General features: G+C 32.5%; 1 protein-coding gene across 1 annotated transcript in view; it reads right to left on the bottom strand.

The window, feature by feature from the left end:
* PsGEF (Protostome-specific GEF) overlaps nucleotides 1–25,571 on the bottom strand; it is a 204,819-nt gene that overhangs the window by 33,882 nt on the left and 145,366 nt on the right. The window contains exons 16-17 of the mRNA XM_072529608.1: nucleotides 6,709–7,119; nucleotides 1,533–1,749 (exon numbers count right to left, since the gene is read on the bottom strand). Of these exons, the coding sequence (XP_072385709.1) occupies nucleotides 1,533–1,749; nucleotides 6,709–7,119 (628 nt within the window). The remainder of the gene's footprint in view (nucleotides 1–1,532; nucleotides 1,750–6,708; nucleotides 7,120–25,571) is intronic.

Genomic DNA, 25,571 nt, shown 5'->3' on the forward strand with positions numbered 1-25,571 from the left:
TTATATCATACCTCAAGGAACATTTTGATAAAATAAAATTAAAATTAAATGATAAACAGTACACTAATTGAGCAATGTATAAACAAGGTATAATATTATTATATGGTACGTGGTAACAATGTATAAAGGTTAGATAAACGGATCAATAGCAGATTAAGGTAAAGGTTTTAGGCTCTCTTCTAAAATTATTAGTTTGTAGACTTTTTGATCGTTAATGACGGGTGATTAAACATCTTTCTTTCAATGTAAATAATGGAGTTTTTAATTAACGTCGATAAAGGAATTGGTAGAGGGATAATGAGTTTGACGAGTGTTATATACAGAAACGGTTCGAACACTCCCATGTTATTAACATATTAAGCAGACTGCTTCTAGAATGTACAAACAAGGGAAACTTAACATGCGGTGTCTTGGAAACAGGTCAGCATTAAGTCCCGATTTTAACTGTACACACAAATCTTATTTGTAGGTATGGTTGTCTACCTTCAGATTCTCATGTTCGACAATTCAAAGAATACCTTCTTTTAGATGTAGTTACATTGGGTTTTTCGATTAACCTTGGGTAAACCTTTGCGTGTTAAGTTCAAAGCTACCATACATTTCAAACCTTAAAAAAACTTTTTTTGCACATAGTAACAAAAAACACCACTATGTTACTAGCAAAGTTTTTTAATATTCTAACCTACAATTCTAAGTTACGGTAAGATCAATAATGTTTTAATAGATAATATATGGTAGCTAATTATAATTTATTCTCTTTCAGCTCTGAAGAAGCCAAATTAATTCTCTTTGGCGAAAACGTTCGGCGAAACAATTTATACTCATTAGAGTCTTTCTTGCAGATTTCCCCAATATTTAAGAGTTTACTATTTAACTTTATTATTTAACTAAATTTCTTTTCTCTCTCTCTCTCTCTCTCTCTCTCTCTCTCTCTCTCTCTATATATATATATATATATATATATATATATATATATAACAACAGCGATGGAATTTTCAGTCTAGAGCGATATAAACTGCATTTGAAAATAGAAACAATATCCTAGAATGTTTTGAAAATATTGAATCTGGTAACAGGAAGACCACAGTTTAGTCCGCCTGTAATTTTTTTAAATTTAATGAGCCCAGTACTGGTTGGATGTCTTTTACGAAATAATGGTGCATGTTGAGACATTATTTAATCAACTATAGAAAGTTAAAACGGACTCTGTGAAATTGCAATAAGCCATTGAAAGCTTTAAAAAAATAGTTCTTAATATCAGAATTGTTTTACTTTTAAAAAGTTTTTATCTGGTGCAAATTTATTTAAAAGAGGAAATTATGAACACTATAGAAAGTAATTACCTTTAAAAAATATTGATATGAAAAATTGACGAAAGGTTGTAGAAAAACCTCCGATAAAAATTGAAGGATTGAGTTTCATTTTAGAAAGTAGTCTTTTGGTAAGTACCTATTTATTTTTTTTTTTAGAAAATTTATAGGAATATAGAATATGGCATAAAGCTATTTTAATGATTTTTTTATTTTTCTTACCTACTAGCATAAAGGCTTGCCAATCATCCTCATCATTATCGTTTTTATCTTTCACGGGGTTATTATTAAGTCTTGAAGCAATGTTTCTGTTAATGTTGCACCCGTTTAAATTCTTTGTACTACCATTCATTGTTCCGTTACTACTGAGGCATGTCTTATGACACTGTCGACAAACCGGGACTGTTTCTGGCACTAAAGGGCTTGATCGGACTGTTATCTAAAAAATAACTGGTTTATTTAAAAGCATAAAAACTTGGAGCATTCAAAAAAAGAAAAGAATTGTCAAATATAACGCAAAGGCAACTAATTGTAAATGTAAAATTCCACACACAATATTTCACTTGTTGCTAATATGCTAAATAACGCTAATACTAAAGAAACCCCATATTGTAGCAATAGTGTACAGTTTAACATAAGCTGTATAACAATTCAAATACTGTACATTTTTTATGTTTCTCTATTTATTTCGCCTTTTTTAAGTTAATGTTCCCTTATTCTAATTTCGCCGCACCGTAGTGATGACCAAATCATCAGAAATACTGAATAATAGTATTTACGGTTGCCTTCTATTATTTTTTCTTTGTTGCCAGATATGCCAGTACTTTTTGCCTTAGTTATACTATTTATGTGCATTAACCTTTTCTTTTTGTTTTAACTGTTCCAAACGTTTGGCATTCCTTTTCTCAGGTAGCTGTACCTTCTTCCATAGATGCGTTAGTTTCCACGGGAATGATACTTTGGCATACCTATTTTATAACTCATCTGAATGTTACACATCCCAGTATCTACTTATAATGGACAGGAAAATCGATTCATCATTGTCATTCCTCTATATTCTTATAAAAAAAAACCATTACCAAAGTTTCCATAGCTCTGTTTATCGAAATCCAAGCCATACGAGCTCAATTTTCATTTTAAGTCACGTCATCTACGTTCACAAATTAATTCAATCATTAATGCTCTTTGTTTTCAGATCAACAGGCCTTTTGTACAATTCGAGTGCATCCGCAGAACTTTCTTTCTTAAAACAAGCTCTTCTCGAAAATGATTATCGCGATATTATCGCACTCACAGATATATCTTCCGTTCCATCTCAATCAAAAAATCACTTTCATTGAACAAAAGCGTTTCTTCCTTATATCAAAGATACCACTAAAAAATCAGTAAAATTTTCAAACCAAAGGAAATTTATATTAAATTTATTGGAAAACCAATATATATATATATATATATATATATATATATATATATATATATATATATATATATATATATATATATATATATATATATATGTATATAATAAAGGTAAAAGATATCGGCATAGCTCGCAACAAAGAAAAAAATATATATTAAAATATGTGTATAAGATGAAAGGTAACCGCATATAGGTATTTCTGACTATTGCTCGTCTTCAGTATGGTGCAGCCAAGTTAGAATAGGAGCATGTGAACTTGGGAAAGGATCACTACAGGAGTAGTTATATTTATATTAATTCCCAAGTTAACATGCTCCTTTTCTAACTTTTAATCAGAAATACGTATATACGGTTGCCTTCCATCGTATATACACATATTTTATAATAATTTTTTTCTTTGTTGCGAGCTATGCTGATATCTTTTACCTTTATTTTACTATTAACTCGCATTAAACTTTTTCTTATATATATATATATATATATATATATATATATATATATATATATATATATATATATATATATATATATAATAAACTAAGGTACACTCGAAGAGTGGTGGGTTTTTCGGTCAAAGTGGAGAAATAAAAGACAAAGAAGGTGGCTACTTCATCTATTTATTGAAGACGTTTCGCTTTCTGCTCAGAAAGCATCATCAGTTCATCTAAAAAGAACAATATGAAACCAAACATCCATAGAGAAGTTACAATAAAAGTGTGTTACCTTACAAAGACATGTAGCAGTCAATGATGTTAAAAATTTGAAAAAGCTTACGAAACTGGACATTTAGAGTAAAGTTGTATAAATCAATTAATTGAAACTTGATATAGTTTGCAATTTAACAAAATTAGCACAGCAAAAGAACATATGATAAACATGATTTAAAGCGAAACGTCTTCAATAAATAGATGAAATAGCCACCTTCTTTGTCTTTTATTTCTCCACTTTGACCGAAAAACCTCTTCGAGTGTACCTTAGTTTATTTTGGATTGACGGTCGTACTCCTTTTCTCGATATATATATATATATATATATATATATATATATATATATATATATATATATATATATATATATATATATATGTATATTTATATATCTCCCATCAAAACGTTACATCTCTTGTCTGGTCTTTCAAAGAAAAGATTCCGAACGAACAATGAAATTCCTTGTGTACACTGTCCATAATCCAAGAATTCCAAAAAACAGGATCTATAAACATTTCATTTCCATTTGCAATATTCAGGTTCAAGTTTAGCCCTAGGCCAACATCATCTCTATACAGAACACAAAATTGATTTTGAACATTCCTTAACTATAGCCAATATTCGCTTCTATAAACCAATTAACATCTCGATAATATTTGTAAACTTTTTTTCGTAAAATTTTCTACAATAGGTACTCAACTGCAAAAATGCAATGCATTTCATTGATCAGTTTCAACAATTATTCAACGAAGTAGTAAGAAAGTGGCTTGATTATCACCAGATACGCATTAGTGGTATGACGGTCAAAGGTGCAGTAAAAAAGTGCCATCCTCAAACTAAGCAAAGTGCACATATTTGCTTGAATTACAGGGGTTCTAAGGGCCACACCAACAACAGCTATAGAGGCCCTACCACAATTTCAGCCTTTACTCGTCGTTATTAGGTGGGAGGCGAGAATGGTTTATCATAGGCTAAGCAACCTAATGGTTAGATACAGACATAATAACACTATAAATGAAATCAGGGATATCGAACGGACTTCTGACTCTGTATTATTTATATGCAGGCCTAAATTACCTTTTCAAATGGAGATCTGCTCATCAAAAGAATAGGGAAGAAAAAATACACAATCCAGATTCCTCACAATCCTAAGGTGCTTCTGCTACTATGACTAGAATGGGAATAAACAGTAAAACTCGATAGATTGACGAAACATAACTAAGTAAGTGTAATACTGGCATGAGTTCCAGATTATTTTAATTTACTACAAGTACAGTACAAATAGCAATACTGCATGGCGAAGCTTAATCATCGGTTGTATATTAATAATTTGAAATTAATGGCTTCCACTCGAAACCACCTAGATCAGATGCAAAAATCTGTAGAAACTTTCTTAAATAATATTAGTATGCACTTTGGACTAGACAAGTGCCGTATACTAAGTGCCGTAATATAGCCAGAGGACAAGTTAAGAGCGGAGGTTTCGATGGCCAAAATATCGAGGCAATAGGTGAAAATGATATGTACAAAAATTTCGGAGTACAGCAAGCACAAAAAATTGACCATAAACTAATAAAAACCGAACTAACTTCTAAGTTTGTGTGAAGAGTAAGACAGCTAAACCGGTTATATCTTATTAGCAAAAATTTGTTTAAAACATTAAATACGTACGCCTGTTCTGCGATTAGCTACTTATTTGTGTATCCAGTGGAAAGTACAAACACTTCTCACAAAGGCGCAAAAACACCATCCACGCAGTGCAGCATAGAGAACAACATTCCGCGATAATAAGGAGATAGAGGACTTATAGACATAGGTGAGCAACTGGATAAACAGGCTGCTACTTTAAGTACTTATTTTCAGTGCAGGCTGAGACATCTACTCAGATCGAGCAATTTGCGCAGTAGATGATACAACGCCTCTTAAACTAAGAAACCAAGAAATGCGCAAAAACCACCTGCCTAAGCAAAAAAAATGCTCACCTGGATGAGTAAACCTTTGCATGGGCGACATCTCAATGAGATCAGCAGAGAATATGTCGACAATACAGAGTCGAACTATTGGTTGACATCAGAAAAGATGTTTTCTGAGACTGAGAGTTTCCTACTTACCATTCAGAATTAGATTATTCCAACCAAAAATAACCTGAAACATATTGTTAAAGATCCTTGAGTCCAAAACGACAAATGTCGATATGGATGCTAAGCCCAAGAAACCATCCAACATCGACCGGGGGCTGCCAGGCGTTTGTTGGTACTGATTATAAAGAACGTCATGACTCAGTAGGAAAGATTATCCACCAAGAACTAGCTGACAAACTGGGACTTCTCCAAACCGACCATCTTCCTTGTGATCAATATTTCTCTGACAAAGGGCTTGAAAATGACAACTACAAGCTGAACTGGGACCACACTGTTCCATAAATTATAATAAATCAGATCTCATACCTAAAAAACTACCTAGAAAACATAAAAAATCTGGGTCTAAATAAACATATATAAGAATATGCAGAAAGCTGTGCTACTCTCGACGTCCAGATACTTACGAAAACTTTTGGGAAATAGACCAACTGATCAAGTCATCGAAAACTAGATAATATAAAAAGAGTCCCACTAGAGCTCAATCCTTTTGATACCGTAGGTATTTGGGATAAGTGAATTTTACCTTTAGAGGGCTAAATCTGGATAAAAAATAATAATAATCATCAAGTAATACATGGTAATGAAAGAGCTAATGCACTTACTTGTAGAGCATCAGCTGCGAAAAAAAAACAGAATGATTCCCAACACAGCATAACTTTCACTTGGAAAATATACCTAATCTTAGAAATCTTGGAGATCTTGAAAAAAATACTAAAATACTGCGAAAAATTAACAGAAATGAGCTAAGTCATAATGGGCTACCTTACTAGATATGCGCCAATCAAGGAATAACTCTTAAGTCTTAAATTGTTAGCTATGTAGCTGAGAACCTAAACCAGTTAATAACTACTTGCATAATCGCCCTTAAATAATCGTCCTTGCACTAATTAGCTGCAGTACAATCGATTTATAACAGATGTGTTCCGAAAAAAGAAGGTAGCTCCACATAATTTGAAATTTTAAAATATTTCTTAGACATACCGGAAATAATTGACCACTTTAAACAAACATTAAAGGGTCACTGCTTTAATAAAATATTGTTTCTGTTAACAGCTTTGTTTTTTTTTTCAATTTCACCTCTAGTTTAGGCCACCCTTTATTTAATTGCTTACTTTTTACAAAATACCTACCTGGCTTTCAGTTGTTGTACTTTTGGACGGACTATGGTCATTTTCTGATAGCACCCCCTCATCACAACCATTTTCGCTTCTCCTTGGAGCTTCCTTTATATCTTTGGTTTTAATATTACCTTCAGAATCTATCAGCTGTAGTTCCTCCGATCTCTTCCTCAACATCTCCTCCGTCCACTCTTCAAGCAAGCATTCTTTTTCTTCCTCTGGAGTGTCTGCCGTTTGCTCGCGATTTAACTGTCCTTTCATCCATTGCTCTAGATGAAGGGCATTGTATTTGCTATTGAATCCTTTACCTAATTGTTTGCATTTCAGCTCTATGAGTGCATCGATTTGTCTTTGGATTTCCTTTTCCCTATGGTCGTTTTCGTTTTGACAATTTTGACAATTTTGATTTATGTTTTGCGGAGTCTGCTGAAAAATATATAATATTAGGAATGTAAAATATACTCAGTTTAGCTATTGTTTTTGGACCAAAATACAGGTAAGGAAATGGACATTTCTTAAGATTTATTTGAATTTAAAATTTATAAGGAATATATAAAAAGTCCACTTCCTCCTTTACAGCGAAAAAACTAGAGAGTTTCTTTTTAAATATTATGTAAGGAAGGTATGCTTTTCTAAAACTAACTGATAATTCGTTAATGAATGATACAAAACCATATTCTTAAATATTAGAAAATTTAATATCAATATTAGGTTTTCGAATCTTATGAAAACTAAATTACAGAACAGAACAAAATATTTTTATGTATATCTAAAATATTTAGAACACTGGAATCAACTTTTACTATAGACTGTAAAAAAGTTAAAATTATCCACTGTAAGCTTTTTGCTGCTTACATTATATAATAAGATTTCCCTACTTCCAGTTTTCTTGATCCCTCAATCTTTAAAGGGATTATGGACACAAAATTAGTTAATCTTCAAGTTCTGAATTAATAAATATCTTATATAATTTTATTACATATTCAATTAGTTACTTATTCTTGTGGCCTATTCTCGATCGATTATGAGAGGGATGATTAAGGGAAGACTTCAGGCATATTTTCTTTATTACTGTGTACGTTACAGCCATATATATTAAAATTTTAAATTTAAAATTTAAGCTTATTTTTTTATTTTTTTATCACTTGCGTTACGTTTAATTCATTTTGGTTCATTTCTTAGTGAATTTTGTTTATTTCTGTTATTTGTTTTTGTATTTATTACATTTTTTATTTTTAGTAGATTTTTTATATATTTTGCATATTGTTGTATATCTTTGCAAAATTTTTTAGATTTTTTTATATATCTTTTTATTTTTCTTCTGTTTGAGTAATCAAACCAAAAAAAGATTTTTTTTGTATATCTCTTTAATTTTATTTTTTATTTGTATATGTATTTATTATCTGCTTTTGTTAGGCTATTTTCTGTTTTAAGTTAATAAATTTTAAACTATTGTGATATATGCATACAATGTTGGTTAAAACATTTATATTAGGTGCCCCCTAATTTTGTCATATTAGTTCGTCATTAATTTTGTCATACTGGCAGCGTGCTGCTGTTTGCCTAAGATTGATTTAACCATATAACAACTGTTATGCTGTATGCATGCAATGTTGGTTAAAACAATTGGGGAGAAAGTATTTATATTAGGTGCCCCCCTAATTTTGTCATATTAGTTATTTATTAATTTTGTCATACTGGTAGTGTCTGGTAAGAATCATGTATTTTCAGAAAGAAAAGGAGTCTAGGATAAACTTCGTATAAACTGAATACCTGCAAGACAAGTTTACTGTAAATGAATGAAAAAACATTTATGAATAAAAGGCACGTTTATTTTAACATATATCAAAAAACTCAATTTCTTTGATTTGATCTTCTTCTTCTTCTTAACATGCCATACACCAAAGGGCGTAGGCGACTATCTCATTACTAGAATTCTATTCTTGGCGGCGTGACACAGCTCGCGAGCTCGCCTGTATTGTGTATTCCTGTCCATTCTTTAATATTCTCTAACCAGGATAATTGTTTGCTGCCGGCTCCTCTCCTACCTTCGATCTTCCCTTGTAGGATTAACTGTGGTATTTGATCGTCCATATATAATTGTAGAAAAACCACTTGACAGTAAACTAGTTACCGTTTATCGTTGCTGTTGCTATTTAGCTGTGTGGACATGGTAATGTTGGTCTTTATTTTGTTGAGAACGGGAACTATTATTCACTTACTATTAATTAAAAACTATATAGATAAAATATTAACCTTTTTATTAAAGATTTATTAAACTTATGGCGCTCACGAAATCTTTAGGTGCATGGGCAATGGTATCAACCAGGTGACTTAATTAGCCATATGCTCCGTTGCCTTACTCCACAACATTTTAAAAACAGAATAATTTCTTGTAAAATATACACTGGCAATATGCTAAAAAAGTTTGTATGTAGTTCAAAATTGTTCTTCTTCAACTGCGATGAAGATTGGCTATAATCATACAAGTTTAATTTTGAAGGCTGAACCTGGAAGCGAATCATCCTCTTAAATGTCTCTATTTGTTTTATGTTTAAACGCACGTCAAGCTTTTCTATATTTACTATGGTTTCTTGTATGTATTCAGTGCATTTGTTAATATTTGTTTACTTTTTGTTCATTCTTTATGTCTAAGTTAATATTCTTGGTATTTTTCTTGGTGATCATAAATTTGACTTTGTAGTATGTGATTTTTTAGGTATGTTTAGATTTAGCCTACGGGGAAAATTCACTTATCCCAGATACCTACGGTATCGAAAGAATTGAGCTTTGGTGTCTTTCCGTATTATCGAGCCCTAGATGACTTGTTACCTCCGAGTATCTTCCAAAAGTTGTTTTACGCATCTAGATGTTGAGAGCAGTACTATTTACTGTATGGTCTTATTGAGATATTCATTAACACCAAACTGTGTTATGTTTTCTAAAGGCTCTTTCGAATAACTTCAGCAGTATAGAGAATAATAGGTACATCTGGGAACTTTCCATTCTCCATTATCTCCTTATTAGTATTTCCAGATCTCTGTACTTATTTTTTTGTTGTATTTAATACGCAAATTATTACTGTTAGGTATCGCCACATCCGTTAGTGTTGTCTGTCTAGTAAGTTTATTAATAAGTATGAGAACCGGTCTATTAGGTACCAATGGTTGGTTTGTGAACACAGTGTAGTCCCAGTACATTTTATAGTTGTCGTTGATAAGCAATATGTCTACGAGATATTCATAATAAGGAAGATGGTCAGTTTGAAGAAGTCCCAGTTTGCTAGCTAGTTCTTGCTGAAGAATCTTTCCTACGGAGTCATGGCGTTCTTTATAATCAGTTACTATATTTAGAACACGGTACTTATCTAGTCCAAAGTGCATAATGATATTATTTGATAATGTTTTCACAGTTTTTAGCATCTGGTACAGGATCCAACATCTGAGTAGAAGCCACTAAGTTTAAATCATTCATATAAAGCAGATTCACCACAGCAGTATTGTTATTTTTGATTCTTAAACCTTGGTCAGTGCATTTCAGTAGCTGAGATAGTGGGTTGATCGCTAAACAGAACCACAGCGGACTCAACGATTCCTCCTGGAAAAGACCTCGTTTGATTTGGATATCATCAGCTTCGATGTTGTTTTCATAAGATATCTGAAGGTAAATTTTAGTCTTCCACTCCGTCATTATATGCTATAAAAAGATCCTTATATTATCATCGACTATATATTTTTAATATATCTATAAGCCATTTATGCGGTAATTAATCAAAGGCCTACTTGTAGTCAATAAAGGCAGTAAAAAGGTTTCATTTTGTGGTGTACACCTGGTTAGAAATGACTGACTAGGTATGGTTATTATTAATATTATTCTTAACCATGTTTCAATATTATACGCCATTTATAGATGCTATTAACCTACATTATGATGATCAATCAGTTGTTTTTTTCAGTTGGTAACTCATCTGAACCGAGCCTCCATTCCCTTTTTCTATTTCGCAATCAAATTTTTTAAATTATTTGTCTGATTTTTCTAAACTTAGCATTATGACGCCTCCTGTTCTGCTCCATGATTGATAACAATCTGTTCTTTGTTCAGTGTTGCTGCAAACAACTGTATAATATTCATTATTCTTAAGTTTTTATTTAGCTGTAACATCATTATGAGATCAGATAGTAGAATGAAGTGTAACACATGACAAGAGAGAAATCTGTGTAAAATTGTGTCTACTCCGTTTGGATGTTAGATCCTTGCAGTCTCTTTTTTAGTTAGTTGCATGCATATTTTTTTTCAATTGCTCCTTATTCTTCGCTTGGTTTCTTGCTTGCTCTTTGCTGATTTCCCTTATCTATATGATTGAGGTTTAGTTATCATCCCATGTCTTCATTGTCCTATCCCTTGGTCTCTTAATTTTTCTTTTTGCTTTCCATACTTCTTTAACTGGTCTTTCTTGATTTATTCTTATCACGTCTTTATACCATCTTAGTTGGGCCTCAATTTTCATAATAGTGGGTTGGACCTTAAGATGTTCTCTAACTGTCTTGTTTCTAATATTGTTAAATCTGATTATTCCCATTATTCTTTTAAGAAACTTCATTTCTATGCTTAGTATTTCGATCTTAATTTATCAGTAAGCGTCCAACTTTCACTACCAAAAGTTAAAATCGGCACAAACACCGTCTTATAGATGGCAAATTTTACATTTTGGTATATTTTTGTTTGGACAAAAGCATAACTATTTTAATTGAGTGGTACATCCGAGCAGTTTTTTCTACTCTAGAGCTTATTTCAATTTCTTCAGTTCCTTTGTTCTCCATTTGCACTGCCACGTATTTGTAGGTTTCGACTTCAAGTTCAGTGTTCAAGTGTATTCTATTTTTCCGCATATTATTGCTTTCGTTTTTTCCTCATAAATCCTCAAATTTCGTTTCATTAGTGGAGCGTTCCATACTTGTAAATTTCAAGATTTCAAGACAAGAGCATATGCGCCCTTTGAGATCCACACCTCTTCTAGATTTTTATGTCTGGCATATAAATTCAGTATTTCTGTTCTGGTTTCTGTAATTATATCATACAAGACGATGTTAAATAGTATGGGGCCTAGGACTCCCCATTAACGTAAACCCTCATTTACTATAAACTCTTCGGATTCCATATTATCGGTTCTGATCTTGTTCTTGTATGCTTGTATACCCTCATAATGGCTTCCATGAGTTTGGTAATCACACCTTTTTCAAGCAAATATTTATCAGCTTACTTGGAGTACTATGAAATACATTTTCTAAACCAATAGAGACTTTCTTGAAAAAGACGTTTCTCTAATATTCTCTGATACTCTTTGGATGGATTTCCAGTAGTGCTATACTTCTGTAGTTACTAAACTCATGCCTATCTCTCTTTTGAAGATGGGTAGAATAACCCCTACTCAATCTTTTCATATTTTGTTCTCATTGCATGCCTTATTACAAACTTTTATTAGCAATTCAATGCCCTTCTCGCCCATGTTTTGTAGTATTTTTGCTGTAATTTTATCAAATACAGCCGCCTTACCTGTCTTAAGTTTTTTACAATTTATTTAATTTCTGCTATAGCCATTTCTCCTGGTTTTTGGTGTTCTTGCTTTACATCGTCTTGGTGGCTGTCTACAATGTTTTGAATATTCAGAAGATTCTAGGAATATTGCTTCCATCTATGTAAGATGTGATTATTGTCATGCAGTAGGTGTCCTTTGTTGTCTTTTATCTGCTTGGTGTCTGTGGAAACTTGGTGTAGTTATCCACTCAGTTTTTACACTTCTTTGCTGTCTTCTTGTCTGCAAGCTTATATGACTAATTACTTCTATAGTGGGTGTATTATGAGTTTTACTTCTTTTCTGTTTGTGTCTTTCTATCTAGGTCCTAGCTAGAACTAAATAATGGTCACATTTCTTAGCTCCTCGTTTTACTCTTAACTCTTTAATACATTGCCTTAATGGTTTGTCCACGAACACATAGTCAATGATGGATTTTGCTTCTCTGCTTTTGACTTGTGTATTTGTATGCACCTCTGTGTTGTCAGTTTTACTGATACACAGCAAATGCCTAAGAAAAGCTGTATAATTATTTGTTATTTCTTACGTACTTAAACATTTTACGTTTTTATCCCCAATATTTAATTGATACTAGTTTAAAAAGGATTTCCTGAAAAATAATCCAAAAAATGACTAAAAGGTCGTTTCACATTTCATAACGAATCATGGCGTCCTACAACCATGATTAATAAGGTTCTTTTTAAAATATTATATTGTATCATTATGACTATACTAATAGATATTTTGTGGATTTTTAATGTAATGTTTTCTCGTTGTCTGTTATACTCCAGACTTTGGGGCCGATTTGTCGACCCCAGGATATTAAGTTACTTTATTACTTATTGTCCCCATGAAGTTGAATGGTAATTGGGAAATTAATTACACGGAAAGTCAAATTGTCAAAATATTTTCCAACAAATACTTGATACGACAAACACTAATAACCTATTTTTAAGTGCAGTAACCCTTGCTTGTAAATTATTGAATAATCTACAAAATCGTTAAGAATCTTGTTTGCACCAAAATTGCCCATGAAATAAATTCTTTATTTTCTGTACTGTTTATTATGTTATATACACTTCTAGAAGTACAGCAATATATCATTTAATATCTACTTCTTTGGCAAATTGATATATTGTCCATTTTTTGTTCCTATTTATATTCTGTAAATATTTATTCTATAGTTAATGTGGTAGTACATTTATTTCAGTTCAACTAATTTTTATTATATACTACATATTTTGCTCAGTTACTAATTTTCTAAAAGTAACACGGTTTTTCACTAAAACAACTATGTTATTTATAAAATATTGACTACAAAGAAAACACTATTACTATATCTAGCTGAAGAAAAGGCAAATGTATTTGCCAGTTCTTCCTAAAACACTCTGTAGATAGAAAAATAAAGAGAAGAGTAATTGTAAAAAGCATAACTTTACCCTCTATGTGGATTTCCGGATAAAACAAGGATGCTATAAATTTTGCAGGAATTTGGGAGGGTTGTACAACACTCAGATAAATACTGTAAAGTCTTACCTGATACAGTGTCACAATAGTAAGCAGTGAACATATTTACGTACATTTACAGATTATCTTTATGTAAATAACATTAATTTTAGAGAATAGAAAACTAAGATGTAACAAAATATGATATTCAAAATTTCGTTATAGAAGAAATTAAATCGTAATCTTTTCACGCTTCCAATTAAATATTCTGTATGTTGGTTCAAAAACCTGCATAAGCCAAAGGCCAAAAGGTCATTAAAAAGCAAAATATAATAACTAAAACTTTATTTGCAAATATATAAATTACATTTTTCTCTTTGTAACAATATAAATAATTTTAGTATCTAATAAAAATAAAAAAACTATTCGAATTCAATTTAGAAATATATACCTACGAAAAGTTGACTTGAAGGTACTTATATGAAATAGGCAGTCAATTTGGTACAAGTGCTTTTGCAAATGAAAACACTGATGGCACATTTGAAACTGAACGTGACTATTATTCAGAAACGTTCTCTTTTATCTACTATATCGTAAGGAACTATAGGAGGTGCAGCAAATGTCATAAATTTTACAAACAAGAGTTTGACGAGTACTATTCGATTTGAGTAGCTGAAATAGATCCTCGAAATAAGGATTTACGATAAGGATTTAAGGATAACGTTTCAAAGGGATTTTGACGGATATATTCTACGAGAAATACAAATGACATAAAACCTTGTTAAGTGTTTAATATATTTCACATTTGTTAATGAAACTGAAACGTTTACGCTAAAAGTCTGCAATATGAATGCCTTGGGCTGTTACACCATAAACTTAAAAGTTTTGCGCCGAATGAGCAGAGAATGTAAACTTATTAGAATAATGAAAAACTGAAATACCATTTATTAGCTTGATAATGTAAGGAGAGATTGGGCAACTTATAATAGAGAGTAAGATAGACGGTAAGCGTAGATTATGAGACAAACAGTGCCCCTGGTTAAATAGCCCAGTCTGGTTAAAAAAAAGGTGGAAACATGTTTCGCAGATATCTGAAGCTTTTAAGACATAGGTGGGGGATACTAGATGATGAATAGATGAAAAGATACTCCTAGTTTTACCTTGCGTTTTTTTTAAGCAATAATTTATGGTCACAATTTGATTTTTTGTCTATAAATTTTTTCCCTTATATTTTAAATAAACAATATTTATGTCATTCTTTTATGTCAAGAATATCTTTATTTTCCCATTTTTTTAATTAAAATTGATAAATAATTTACAGAGATATTTGCAAAAAAGCAGTTTTTTTGAACTAATTTATAAATTTTATTAATTTTTTTATTAACAAAATAAAATGGTATTAATACATTTAAACATCAAGGAATTACCATCTTTTAGTATTGTGCGAAATTTCCCCCCGATCAGTTAAATATTTTATAAGTTATTTAATTTGTTTATCCCTGAGGCTAATTATTTAAACTATTGAGCTTGCCTGATGCATGACGTTAGACACATTCAGCAAATTTCATAGGATTCTTTATGACTTAGACTATCTCAGAAGTTAAATGCATATTGAGTTTTCATCGAAATTATTTACAAAATAAACGTTTGAAAAAGGGGTATGTTTTTTACTTATAAACAATTATAATAACTTCTATATTTTTCAAGCTACAGACTTGTACGTACAACCATTGGATAGGTTGTACGTACAAGTATAAGGGGTGGATGACACAAGATATACTAGACTTGATGGAACAAAGAAGAAAGATGAAGAATTACCCAGACAAATACAAAGAAATAAATAAACACATAAAAAAGAGAATAAAAGAAGCCAAAGAGGAGTGGATTAAAGAACAATGTGAAGAAATGGAAACCTATGAGAAAAAGTACGATGCGTTCAATATGCACAAAAAAGTAAAAGAGATAACAGGAAGCATAAAGAAATGCCAAATAGGTAAACTTAAAGACAAAGATGAAAATCTTATTGTAGATCTAGAGAATAAAATAAAAAGATGGACAGAATACCTGAATGAATTATTTGAAGACGATAGAAACAACTTAACTCAGATAATCAATGCAACTGGGCCAGACATATTGAAAGAAGAAGTAGAATACGCAATAAGAAACGCTAAAAATGGAAAAGCAAATGGACCTGATGAAATTCCTACAGAACTGTTGAAGCTTTTGAATGATAAATCCGTAACCATAATATTAAATTTTGCAGCGAGGAGCTAAAACAGTTTTCCCTCCACTTTCCTATGTCGATCTTTCGAAAGTAACTTCGTTTCGAAAGGTTTTAAGTTTCGAAATATTGGATGAATTTTATAGCTATAAACTTCAATATAAAGTTTAGATTTTCATTCAAAATTTGTGCAAATTTTACTTCTTAATGTTTATAAACAATGGAGATCTAATTAACAAAAAAATTGTCGCTAACTTCATTCCTACTGTTCATAGAAGATTTATTTTTTTTTGTTTTATGTGAGTTTTTTTACCAGCTATCTAATGGTTGTACGTACAAGTCTGTAGCTTGAAAAATATAGAAGTTATTACAATTGTTTATAAGTAAAAAACATACCCCTTTTTCAAACGTTTATTTTGTAAATAATTTCGATGAAAACTCAATATTCATTTAACTTCTGAGATAGTATTAGTCTTAAAGAATCCTATGAAGTTTGTTAAATGTGTCTAGCATCATTCATAGGGCAAGTTCAATGGTTTAAATAACTAGTCCCAGGGATAAACAAATTGAATAACTTTTAAACTATTTGACCGATCGGGGGGAAATTTCGCACAAATTTAATGGACAGTAATTCCTCAATGTTGAAATGTATTAATAACATTTTATTTTATTAATAAAAAAATTAATTAAAGTTATAAATTAGTGCAAAAAAAACTGCTTTTTTTGCAAATATCTCTGTAAATTATTTATCAATTTTAATTGAAAAAACGCGAAAATAAAGATATTCTTGATATAAAAAAATGGTGTAAATATTGTTTATTTAAATTATAAGGGAAAAAACTTATAGATAAAAAATCAAATTCTGACCATAAATTATTGTTTAAAAAAACGCAAGGTAAAAATAGGAGTATCTTTTTATCTATTTGTCATCTAGTAACCTTCACCTATGTCTTAAAAGCTTCAGATATCTGCGAAACATTTTGCCGTGAAATCGATGATTTTTGTATAACCAGACTGGGCTAAAAGTACATACAAGATTCTAGATTCGGAATGTAAGATAAAAACTAAATTTGTATTCAACCGCTTTGTTTAGAAATACCTAAAGCAGATTAATATTTAAAAAAAATTATTGTCTTTACTCGAAGAAGACCTCGAATTTTAGTGGTGCCCGAACTTGTGAAATTTCATATTTTGGTAGAAGTACTATAATCACGATAAAACTTTTAGACTGATTACGATTTAGTAGATAAATTGACGTTTAAAATATGTTAGTTTACGGTTAAATAATAGCCACATTAGATAATAGTAGCTTTAAGTAATAATAGCCACATTATATAATAGGAAATTTAAGTTATGGTAGCAACATCGAATTAAAAAAAATCATTTTTCTACACCTTTTATTTTCTATCTACTCTACACTCTTCGAAAGGTTTTGGTTAACTGTGGATCATAGTTGAATTTGCTTTAGAAATAATGTAGCTTTAAAAAAGTATAAAAACTATTAACTGACTATACAGGATATTATTTAGTAAAATCAGCAATGGATTTTGTAATCGATAACTGCCAGTGGCTACTTATCCCTACCCTACCCTATGCTAGCCGGTGAAGTTACTTGTTTCTATCATGGTGAGTCAGGTCTTTATACCATTTTCTGTTCTTCCCCAAATTATCCCCACCTACATCGTTAAACACTCGCCAACCCACTAGACGAGCGTGGCATTTTACATATGCCTAAACGTCTCATATAATAATATTGACCAAACTCGACATATAAAACATACTAAAAATCGTTTAATAAAATTGCTTTTTAACCAAAGATTAAAAATAAATCTTAAAAGACCATCGTCTCCTCAACTCGATACAAATAAAAGTATCAACCTGAGTGCAATCAAAATTGAAAGTCTCATCACTGAGGCAATCAATCACTCCATTCCAATCAAAACAATGCAATACTTCCTTCCGGTACTTCCACAATACATCACTTTACAAGATCCACAGAAACACCTTTGTCAAAACAGAATACAAATACCCACTCGCCAGTGGGAAAATACAACCTCTAAACTAGATTACAGGGTCGGCGGTAAATTCTGGAACAAACTCAAAAGTCTTAACTAAACAAAAACAAACTCAACCCTCTCATCTGTTGATCGACAACCAAATAGTCGGCTATTTGGAGCTAAAAGCCGAAGCAAAAATTTGCTTCATAACAATTTCTAGTCCCCAGACAATTCAAATTTTGATCACCATTTCAAGTTTAACACTGAATTCATAGTAAGGACTACTCTCATGCACCACAATTCAGGTTACATGATAGGTTACATACCGATCATGATCCTCCATACTGACAGGGAAACGGAGAGTTATTGCCAAATTGGCAAAAATAACTCCCCTGGACCTAACAACATCAGTAGACGGTATCTCAAACAACTTCCTGAGAGTATAACCCTGTCTTCTAACTAAAACTATTAATGCATGTCTCAAAAATAGTCACTTTCCTACTCCTTGGAAAGTGGCTAATACAATAATGATACCCAAACTGGGTAAACCCCATACCGATGTGGAATCCTACAGACCAATATCCTTAATAAATACGCTAGGGAAAGTCCTCGAACTTATCCTCAAAGACAGACTCAACGACTTTCTCGAAGCCCACAATATCATCCCAAAATTTTAAATTGGATTCCACTCTGGTAAATCAACTTAAAATGCATTAATACACTTCACACCTAAAGTTACATAAGCCATCAATGATAATTCCATCGCTATTGCCACTTTTCTAGATGTACAAGGAGCCTTCGATCCAGTCTTATTCGGAGGCTGATTGACATCAGGCTACCAATCCAATTTATTAAAATCATACATACAAATCATTTTTACTTAATGAATCGAACTATTAGAGTAAGAATAATTGATCAAACATCAACCTCATTTACTCCACTTGCTGGAGTTCCCCAAGGCTCAGTGTTAGTGCCCCTGTTGTATAGAATATACAACAGCAACATTTCTAATCTAAACATCCCAGGCACTTAACTGCTTCTTCACGAAGATGATACTGCCCTTCTCACAACAGCGAGGGGTTATTTTCCTGAGAGAACTTTCGGAAAAGCACAAACTCTTCTAAATGGCGTCGAAGAATAGTGCAATAAGTGAAGAGTTACACTTAACCTTGCAAAAACGCAAATCATTGTGTTTCGCAGCCCAAAAACATCTGTAAGAGTCGTCGCTCGCGATGACAACCAATTCACCCTGTATTTGTTGGTTAAAAGGCTTGATATCCGCCCGACAGCTTTCTATTTGGGTGTTCTTTTTTCTAAAATACTCAACTGGGAACCTTACCTAAAGGCAACTTTAGATAGGGTCAGAAATCGAGCCCGCCTCCTCATACCACTTACAGGGGAAATTGGAAAAACACATACAAAAACTCTCGTACACACTTATAAAACATTTATTCGGTACGTTAGAGAATATAATTAAAACTTAATTGCCTTCTGAAAGGTTATCAGAAGAAAAGACTACTTGCTGCTGAACGCAGGATTCGGCGTGACTCCTGTTTTTAATTCGAGTTAATACACCTCACTCCAATGAATTGTTACACTCGAACGTAATTCTTAGGGGTAAACATGTCTCACAGGCTGGGTTCACTTAAATTACTTGCTTACCCAAACATTTTCCTTACTCCGGACAGGAGGAGATAGATTTTTTGCGATTTCTTAATCTCGCTACTCAGTGATATTTATCCGTCCACCGAGAAAATTGCCGCAACTATGTTCTGACCTGAACTGGCTAAAACTGGGACTACCTGTCGAACTCCGACGAGGCTTGGTCGTTAACGCAAGAGATCAATAACATGAATTTTAGTGCAATACACTAGTTTTGAAGTTGATCGTAGACGTATCAACGACTTGCAGAAAAAATGGTCACCAGAGACTACAGTTTTCATTTTTGCCAGTTCAACTCACATACATTCACACTCAAAAAATACTCACACACACACAACACTCACACTGGTATGATGATGAAAGGCTAGCCGCCTGGCGCACCCAGCCTACAACTGAACCTTATGTCTTCCACAAATTCTAGGGTCGGCTGAGGACGTCTAAGCGACTGATGAGACTAAATTAACATCGGAATGGTAGCGTCCATCCCTGTCATGCCATCACACACACTCACACTGGGCTACCTGTGGTAAAACCACCTGTCGAAAGCTGACGAGGCCTGACTGTTAACGCAAACATCAAATAACAAAATTTTAGTGCAATACACAAGTTCTGAAGTTGGATGTAGACGCAAAAACGGCTTGCAGGAACAATAGTAACCGGAGACTCGGTCTTTGTCACATCTAGCTCAAACAATACAAATACTACACTCTGGAAAGAACATCATATCCAGAAAAAAAGCCTCCACCTCTGATTCGACTGGCGACTCCATCTCAACAGCCTGTAAAATGCTCCACTACAACATTTCAAGCAAACCTGAAGGTGATCACAAGATCCTACACGGGGACACATGTTATTTCCTTTCGAAATAAAGAATCCTTATCCTTCCTTCAAAATAAACATAGGAAGAAGATCATGGCCAAAATCCAAAAGATATAGTTACAGTAAATAATTAATGGATAGTACTTGTGAAAAGCACTTCTTCTTAATAATTATGTACGTGTTATTTTATTTATAATATAAATTAGATTAAACTATAAATTAGATTATAAACGTATTTTAAAAATTAAATTAAATAAGTTCAAAAAAGGATTATTCCAAAGCGTTAACCAATCAGACAATTTATTTACAATTTAGTTTGGCACTGAAGTTTATGCTGACAAAGCGAATAGAATTAAACTTAAGAATCGGAAAACCGATATCAATTGTTAATGTAAATAATGTTACGGACATCACTCAAAATAAATAAAATTAATGTAAGTATAGATATTTCTATGTTTATTAATTTTTTCATTCAATATCAGCTCCACAGTTAACCACTAAACAGAGTCCATCAGTATTTGAACACACCCAATAAAAGGAATAGAACGAAAGGATAAAAGGAACTATGTTGTATTGATGTTGGCAAACAGAACTTTATCTGCAGGACACATTAGGAGGTAGGTAGCAAAAAGAGGTGCTAGACACATGAGCATATACGACGGATCATATTTATGTACATTTTAAGATATTGGAAAAAATGACTCTTGTAGAGGAAGATTGCCGTTAATACTAATAAAGGGAAACTATTCAGTCTTCTTTTAATATCTGGTTGGGAATTAATAATTATAAAATAAATTATTTATTTGACGTTTCGACATAAATTTTATTACATGAAACAAATTGCATTGCAATTTATTTAGTTTAATGTAATAGAATTCAGTGACCTATATTGAAAGAAGTTACTAAAAAGAAACTACATACTTTCACTGAATATTAACAAATATTGAGGTAACAAATACATTCAATTGACTTTGGTTGCAATTAAAAAATCTGATGGGTTGCCGCCACTATACATCTAATAGAGTAGTCCTCCACCAGGTGTCTAGCAGTTTGTCTTTTTAGAGAATATTTTTGGTCCTTATTCTGTTAAGTGTTGCACAGATTTGTCTTACTTTTCAAACTCCTCTGGTTTCATTTTAGCATGTGACATATTCCGGTTTGTTCAAAACCAGAGGGCACAAGAAGTAGAGGACGACCACGAAGGAGATGGATTGATGATGTGGAAGAAGACCTACAGATTCTAAGGGTCAGAAGATAGAGGAAAGTTGCCAGGAATCGACAGGATTAACAACTTTTTTATGAGAAGGCCAAGATCCACAGCGGATTGTCGAGCCACTTATGATGATGATGATGATATTCTGGTTTGTAAGCGTCGCCTTTTTCTCCGAGTCTTACCAGATTATGTTGAAGTTCCTATGGAAGGTATATGATTATGTAGTTTATGTTCCCAAATAAGCGACAATATTATGATAATTAGGGAGTCATATTTTTATTTGACATGTTTTTATTTAAGCTATAAAACATACATCATTGTAAAAAAGTTTTCATTCAAATAGCACGTTCATTTTTGATTATCTCCTTGGTTTTTGTGCACAGATGCTACTTCTCCATTTGTATGGCATTCACTTGATTCCATAATTCTATTAAACAATCCTGTTAGCCAAGTTATTTCTATTTACCTTTACTTTATATTTGTCAATTTTACATATATCTTCTTTTCACTTTTCCTTGTATCAATTTCATCGTATAGATTTGTGTAAGCTTCTACTTTAGCTTTTTATACTTTTCGCTTCGTTTTTGGCGATTTTATAGTTTTGAAGATCTATGTTAGATTTATTTTGTTTCACTTTATATACAGATTCTCTTCTTTATTTTTTTATAACTTGAATTATAACCGTTTTAAAGATATTTGAATTAAATCCATGTTAGGCCACAATCTTTAAAAAGCTCCTGGATGCTTAGAAAGCTGTGTTGAATTTCTTATCGATTAATATTTCTGCAGTTTTTGCAGAAAGGTTTCTTTATCATCATTAGCAGCATCATCATCTTCATCATGTAGCGCTACAACCCTGGGTGGATCTTGGCTAACTGTACAATTGTTTTTCAAAAGGCTCTTTTTTCTATAAATTTGTTGTCCAGTAGAATATTCATTGTAGAGATATGAGTGGAGATTGTCTCTTCATCGCATTCTAGTACTTCTAGTGTGTCTTTTTACTGTAGGAGCCTCCTCGCAAACCATTTTTACAAATTTTTTATTGATGGAGATATATTTATACGACAATCTGATGGAGATATTAACAAATATTAGAATAAACACCTGTCATGTAAGAATTATTAGCAATATTTACTGGAATCAAACATCATCTATCGGTACAGAGACAGGAGAATCTGATGATATCAAAATCAAGCGTGGAGTCTGACAGGGATGTATATTATTACCCTTGCTGTTTAACATATACTCTAAGAAAATCTTTCAAGAAGCAGTAGAAGATGTTGAAGCCGGAATTCGAATAAATGGAGAATGTATCAATAACATCAGAATGGCAGATGACACTTATGAATCCCTCCAGGAATTAATGAATAGAATCACAGAAGTGAGTCAGAGATATGGACTTTCACTGAATATTAAGAAAACAAAATGTATGATGATTTCTAGGAAAGAACAGCAAATTGAAAGAATCAGTGAGAATGGTCAACCAATAGGAAGAGTACAAACATATACCTACCTTGTACGAACATTAATGAAAATTGAGACCATTCCCTAGAAATAAAATCTAGGACAGAGAAAGCAAAATCAGGTTACTACGATGTTATATCTTTCCTATATTGTTGTACGAAGTTGAGTCGTGGACTCTCACAGATGCTACCTGTAAGAAAATTGAGGCTTTCGAAATGTGGCTTTATCGTAGAATCGTTAAGATATTCTATACCGACTACGTTACTAACCAGGACGTTTTTTTAAGAATGCAAAAAGGAAAAGAGTTATTAACCACAATAAAAACAGCCAAAGTTGAATACCTCGGTCACATCATGAGGAATAGCGAAAGATTTGGGTTACTGTAATTAATTCTTCAAGAAAAAGTAGAAGGAAAACGAGGACTAGGAAGGCGAGGAATTTCCTGGCTGAAAAAACTATGTACATGGTTGAACATAACAACTACAAATCTTTTCAGAGCCGCAGTTTGCAAAATACAGATTGCCATGATGATCCCCAACATCCAAAATGGATAGACACTACAAGAAGAAGAAGAAGATATAATTTTCAGCCTTAATTGTTATCCTAGATATTTGAAACGTTCAATTCTTTCACATTAGTGATATTTTGTCAAATTCTGTTCCTTTGGCATGTTCTGTTTATGAATAAGTATTTGCTTTTTTCTTCGTTGATTTTAAGTCCAACTTTTTATATTGCTCTCTTAGCCTTACCTACTAAAAATTTCTTTCAAGGATAGCATGGAGTCTCCCACGACATCTATTTTGTCCGCGTATTCTACCAGCAACTGTGTATATTAAGCCGTTAGTAGTTCGGTATTTATTTGGGCTGTTCTCACCGTCATTTTTAATACGAGATAAAAAGTAGCGGTGATAAGAGCATTACCTTGCTTCAGTCCTCTGTGTATTTCAAAACTGGTGGATAGTTTATTTTTCACCTGTACTTTAGATACTCCATCCTCCATACAAAATTTGGTCATCTAAATGAGTTGCTTGGGTCTTAAGAGCTTCGCCATCGCATTCAATGCTTGATTTTTCTTCACGCTATCATTTTCATGCCAGAAGTTTATAAAGAAGTTACGTATCACGTTAAATTTCTAGTCTTAGTATAAACAATCATATTTTTAGCTTAACGCGATAATCTGTTAAGAATGATATTTGAAAAATTTTGTAAGTGCTGTTTATTATTGATATTTCTCTGTGGTTAACAAATTTGGTTAGGACGCCGCGAAATAAAGGACGCCGCGAAACAAGCAGCTAAATTAAAATGGAAATGGACTGGACACAACGAACGTCTCGAAGATGGTAGATGGAACCAAGAAGTCGGAAACTGGCGACCGTACGATGCGAAGAGACCAAGAGGAAGACCTCAAATGCGCTGGAGCGACGATATCAAAAGAGTCGCAGGACCAATGTGGAAACGCCTAGCACACAACAGGGATGAATGGCGAGAAATGGGAGAGGCCTTTATTCGACAATTCGGATAGAAAAAGGGCTAAAAAAAAAAAAACATATTTGGTTTTGTCTACTTATTAGTGGACAGGCAGTTTAGTGTTTTCCTTCCGTCGTTTTGGAATTTTTGCTTCTCGCCATATCAGTTGGTAATGTTGTGCTTCTCCCCTATATTTCCATCACTCTCTAGTGCTTTCTTTTCTCAACAAAGAGTTTCTTTACTGCCATGTTCGGTGTCAAGTAAATTTCTTTTTTTTGCAATATTGTTGATACTTTATTAAGCAAGTCCTTGAAATATTATTTCCATTCTTCTATTAATTTCCCATTTTCTAGTATCAACTGGCCTTCGTTATTCCTTAGTGTTGGAACAGATTTTTCCTGGTATTAATAGCTCTAGTAGTGACCAATTAGCCAGACTTTGTTGGATTGGTGAAGTGAAAATAAACAGAGTTAGTCATTTAATTTTTACTATTGATTGCACTATAGAACTCTTTAGAACTAGGTCTCTTTCTATCGATTTCAATTTTTGTTGTTTATTTCTTTGTTTTTATTAATTTCCTTGTTTTTTTTCGGCAGTCATCATACTTTTTTCGGTTGTTTGTTACTTTACATCTTCTTTATTACTTACCTTTTCTCTAGATAATTTCGACATTCTCCTTCGTATCTTCGAACAAGAAGATACGAAGATTCTTCGTATCTTCTTGTTCTTTGTTTTAACTTTTTTAAATATATTACCACCCATTTTGTTAATCATTTCAGAAGTTCTCTCCCCAAAGTTTCATTACATTCTGTTTGTGAGATCAGGGTCTTCCTAACTATTCCTCTGATGCTGCTTACATATAGAATGTTGCTTCCATGACCAGCATCTACGATGATATGATCAATTTGATTCTGAGTGACGTGATCATTTAAAACCTAAGTCTGTCTGTGACTGTCTTAACATAAAAACATGGCTAACTTTATTAGCATATTGTTACTTATTGCTATTTACCTT

This window comes from Diabrotica undecimpunctata, chromosome 4 (genome assembly GCF_040954645.1).
Source record: "Diabrotica undecimpunctata isolate CICGRU chromosome 4, icDiaUnde3, whole genome shotgun sequence".
In the NCBI taxonomy this organism is placed as follows: Eukaryota; Metazoa; Arthropoda; class Insecta; order Coleoptera; family Chrysomelidae; genus Diabrotica; species Diabrotica undecimpunctata.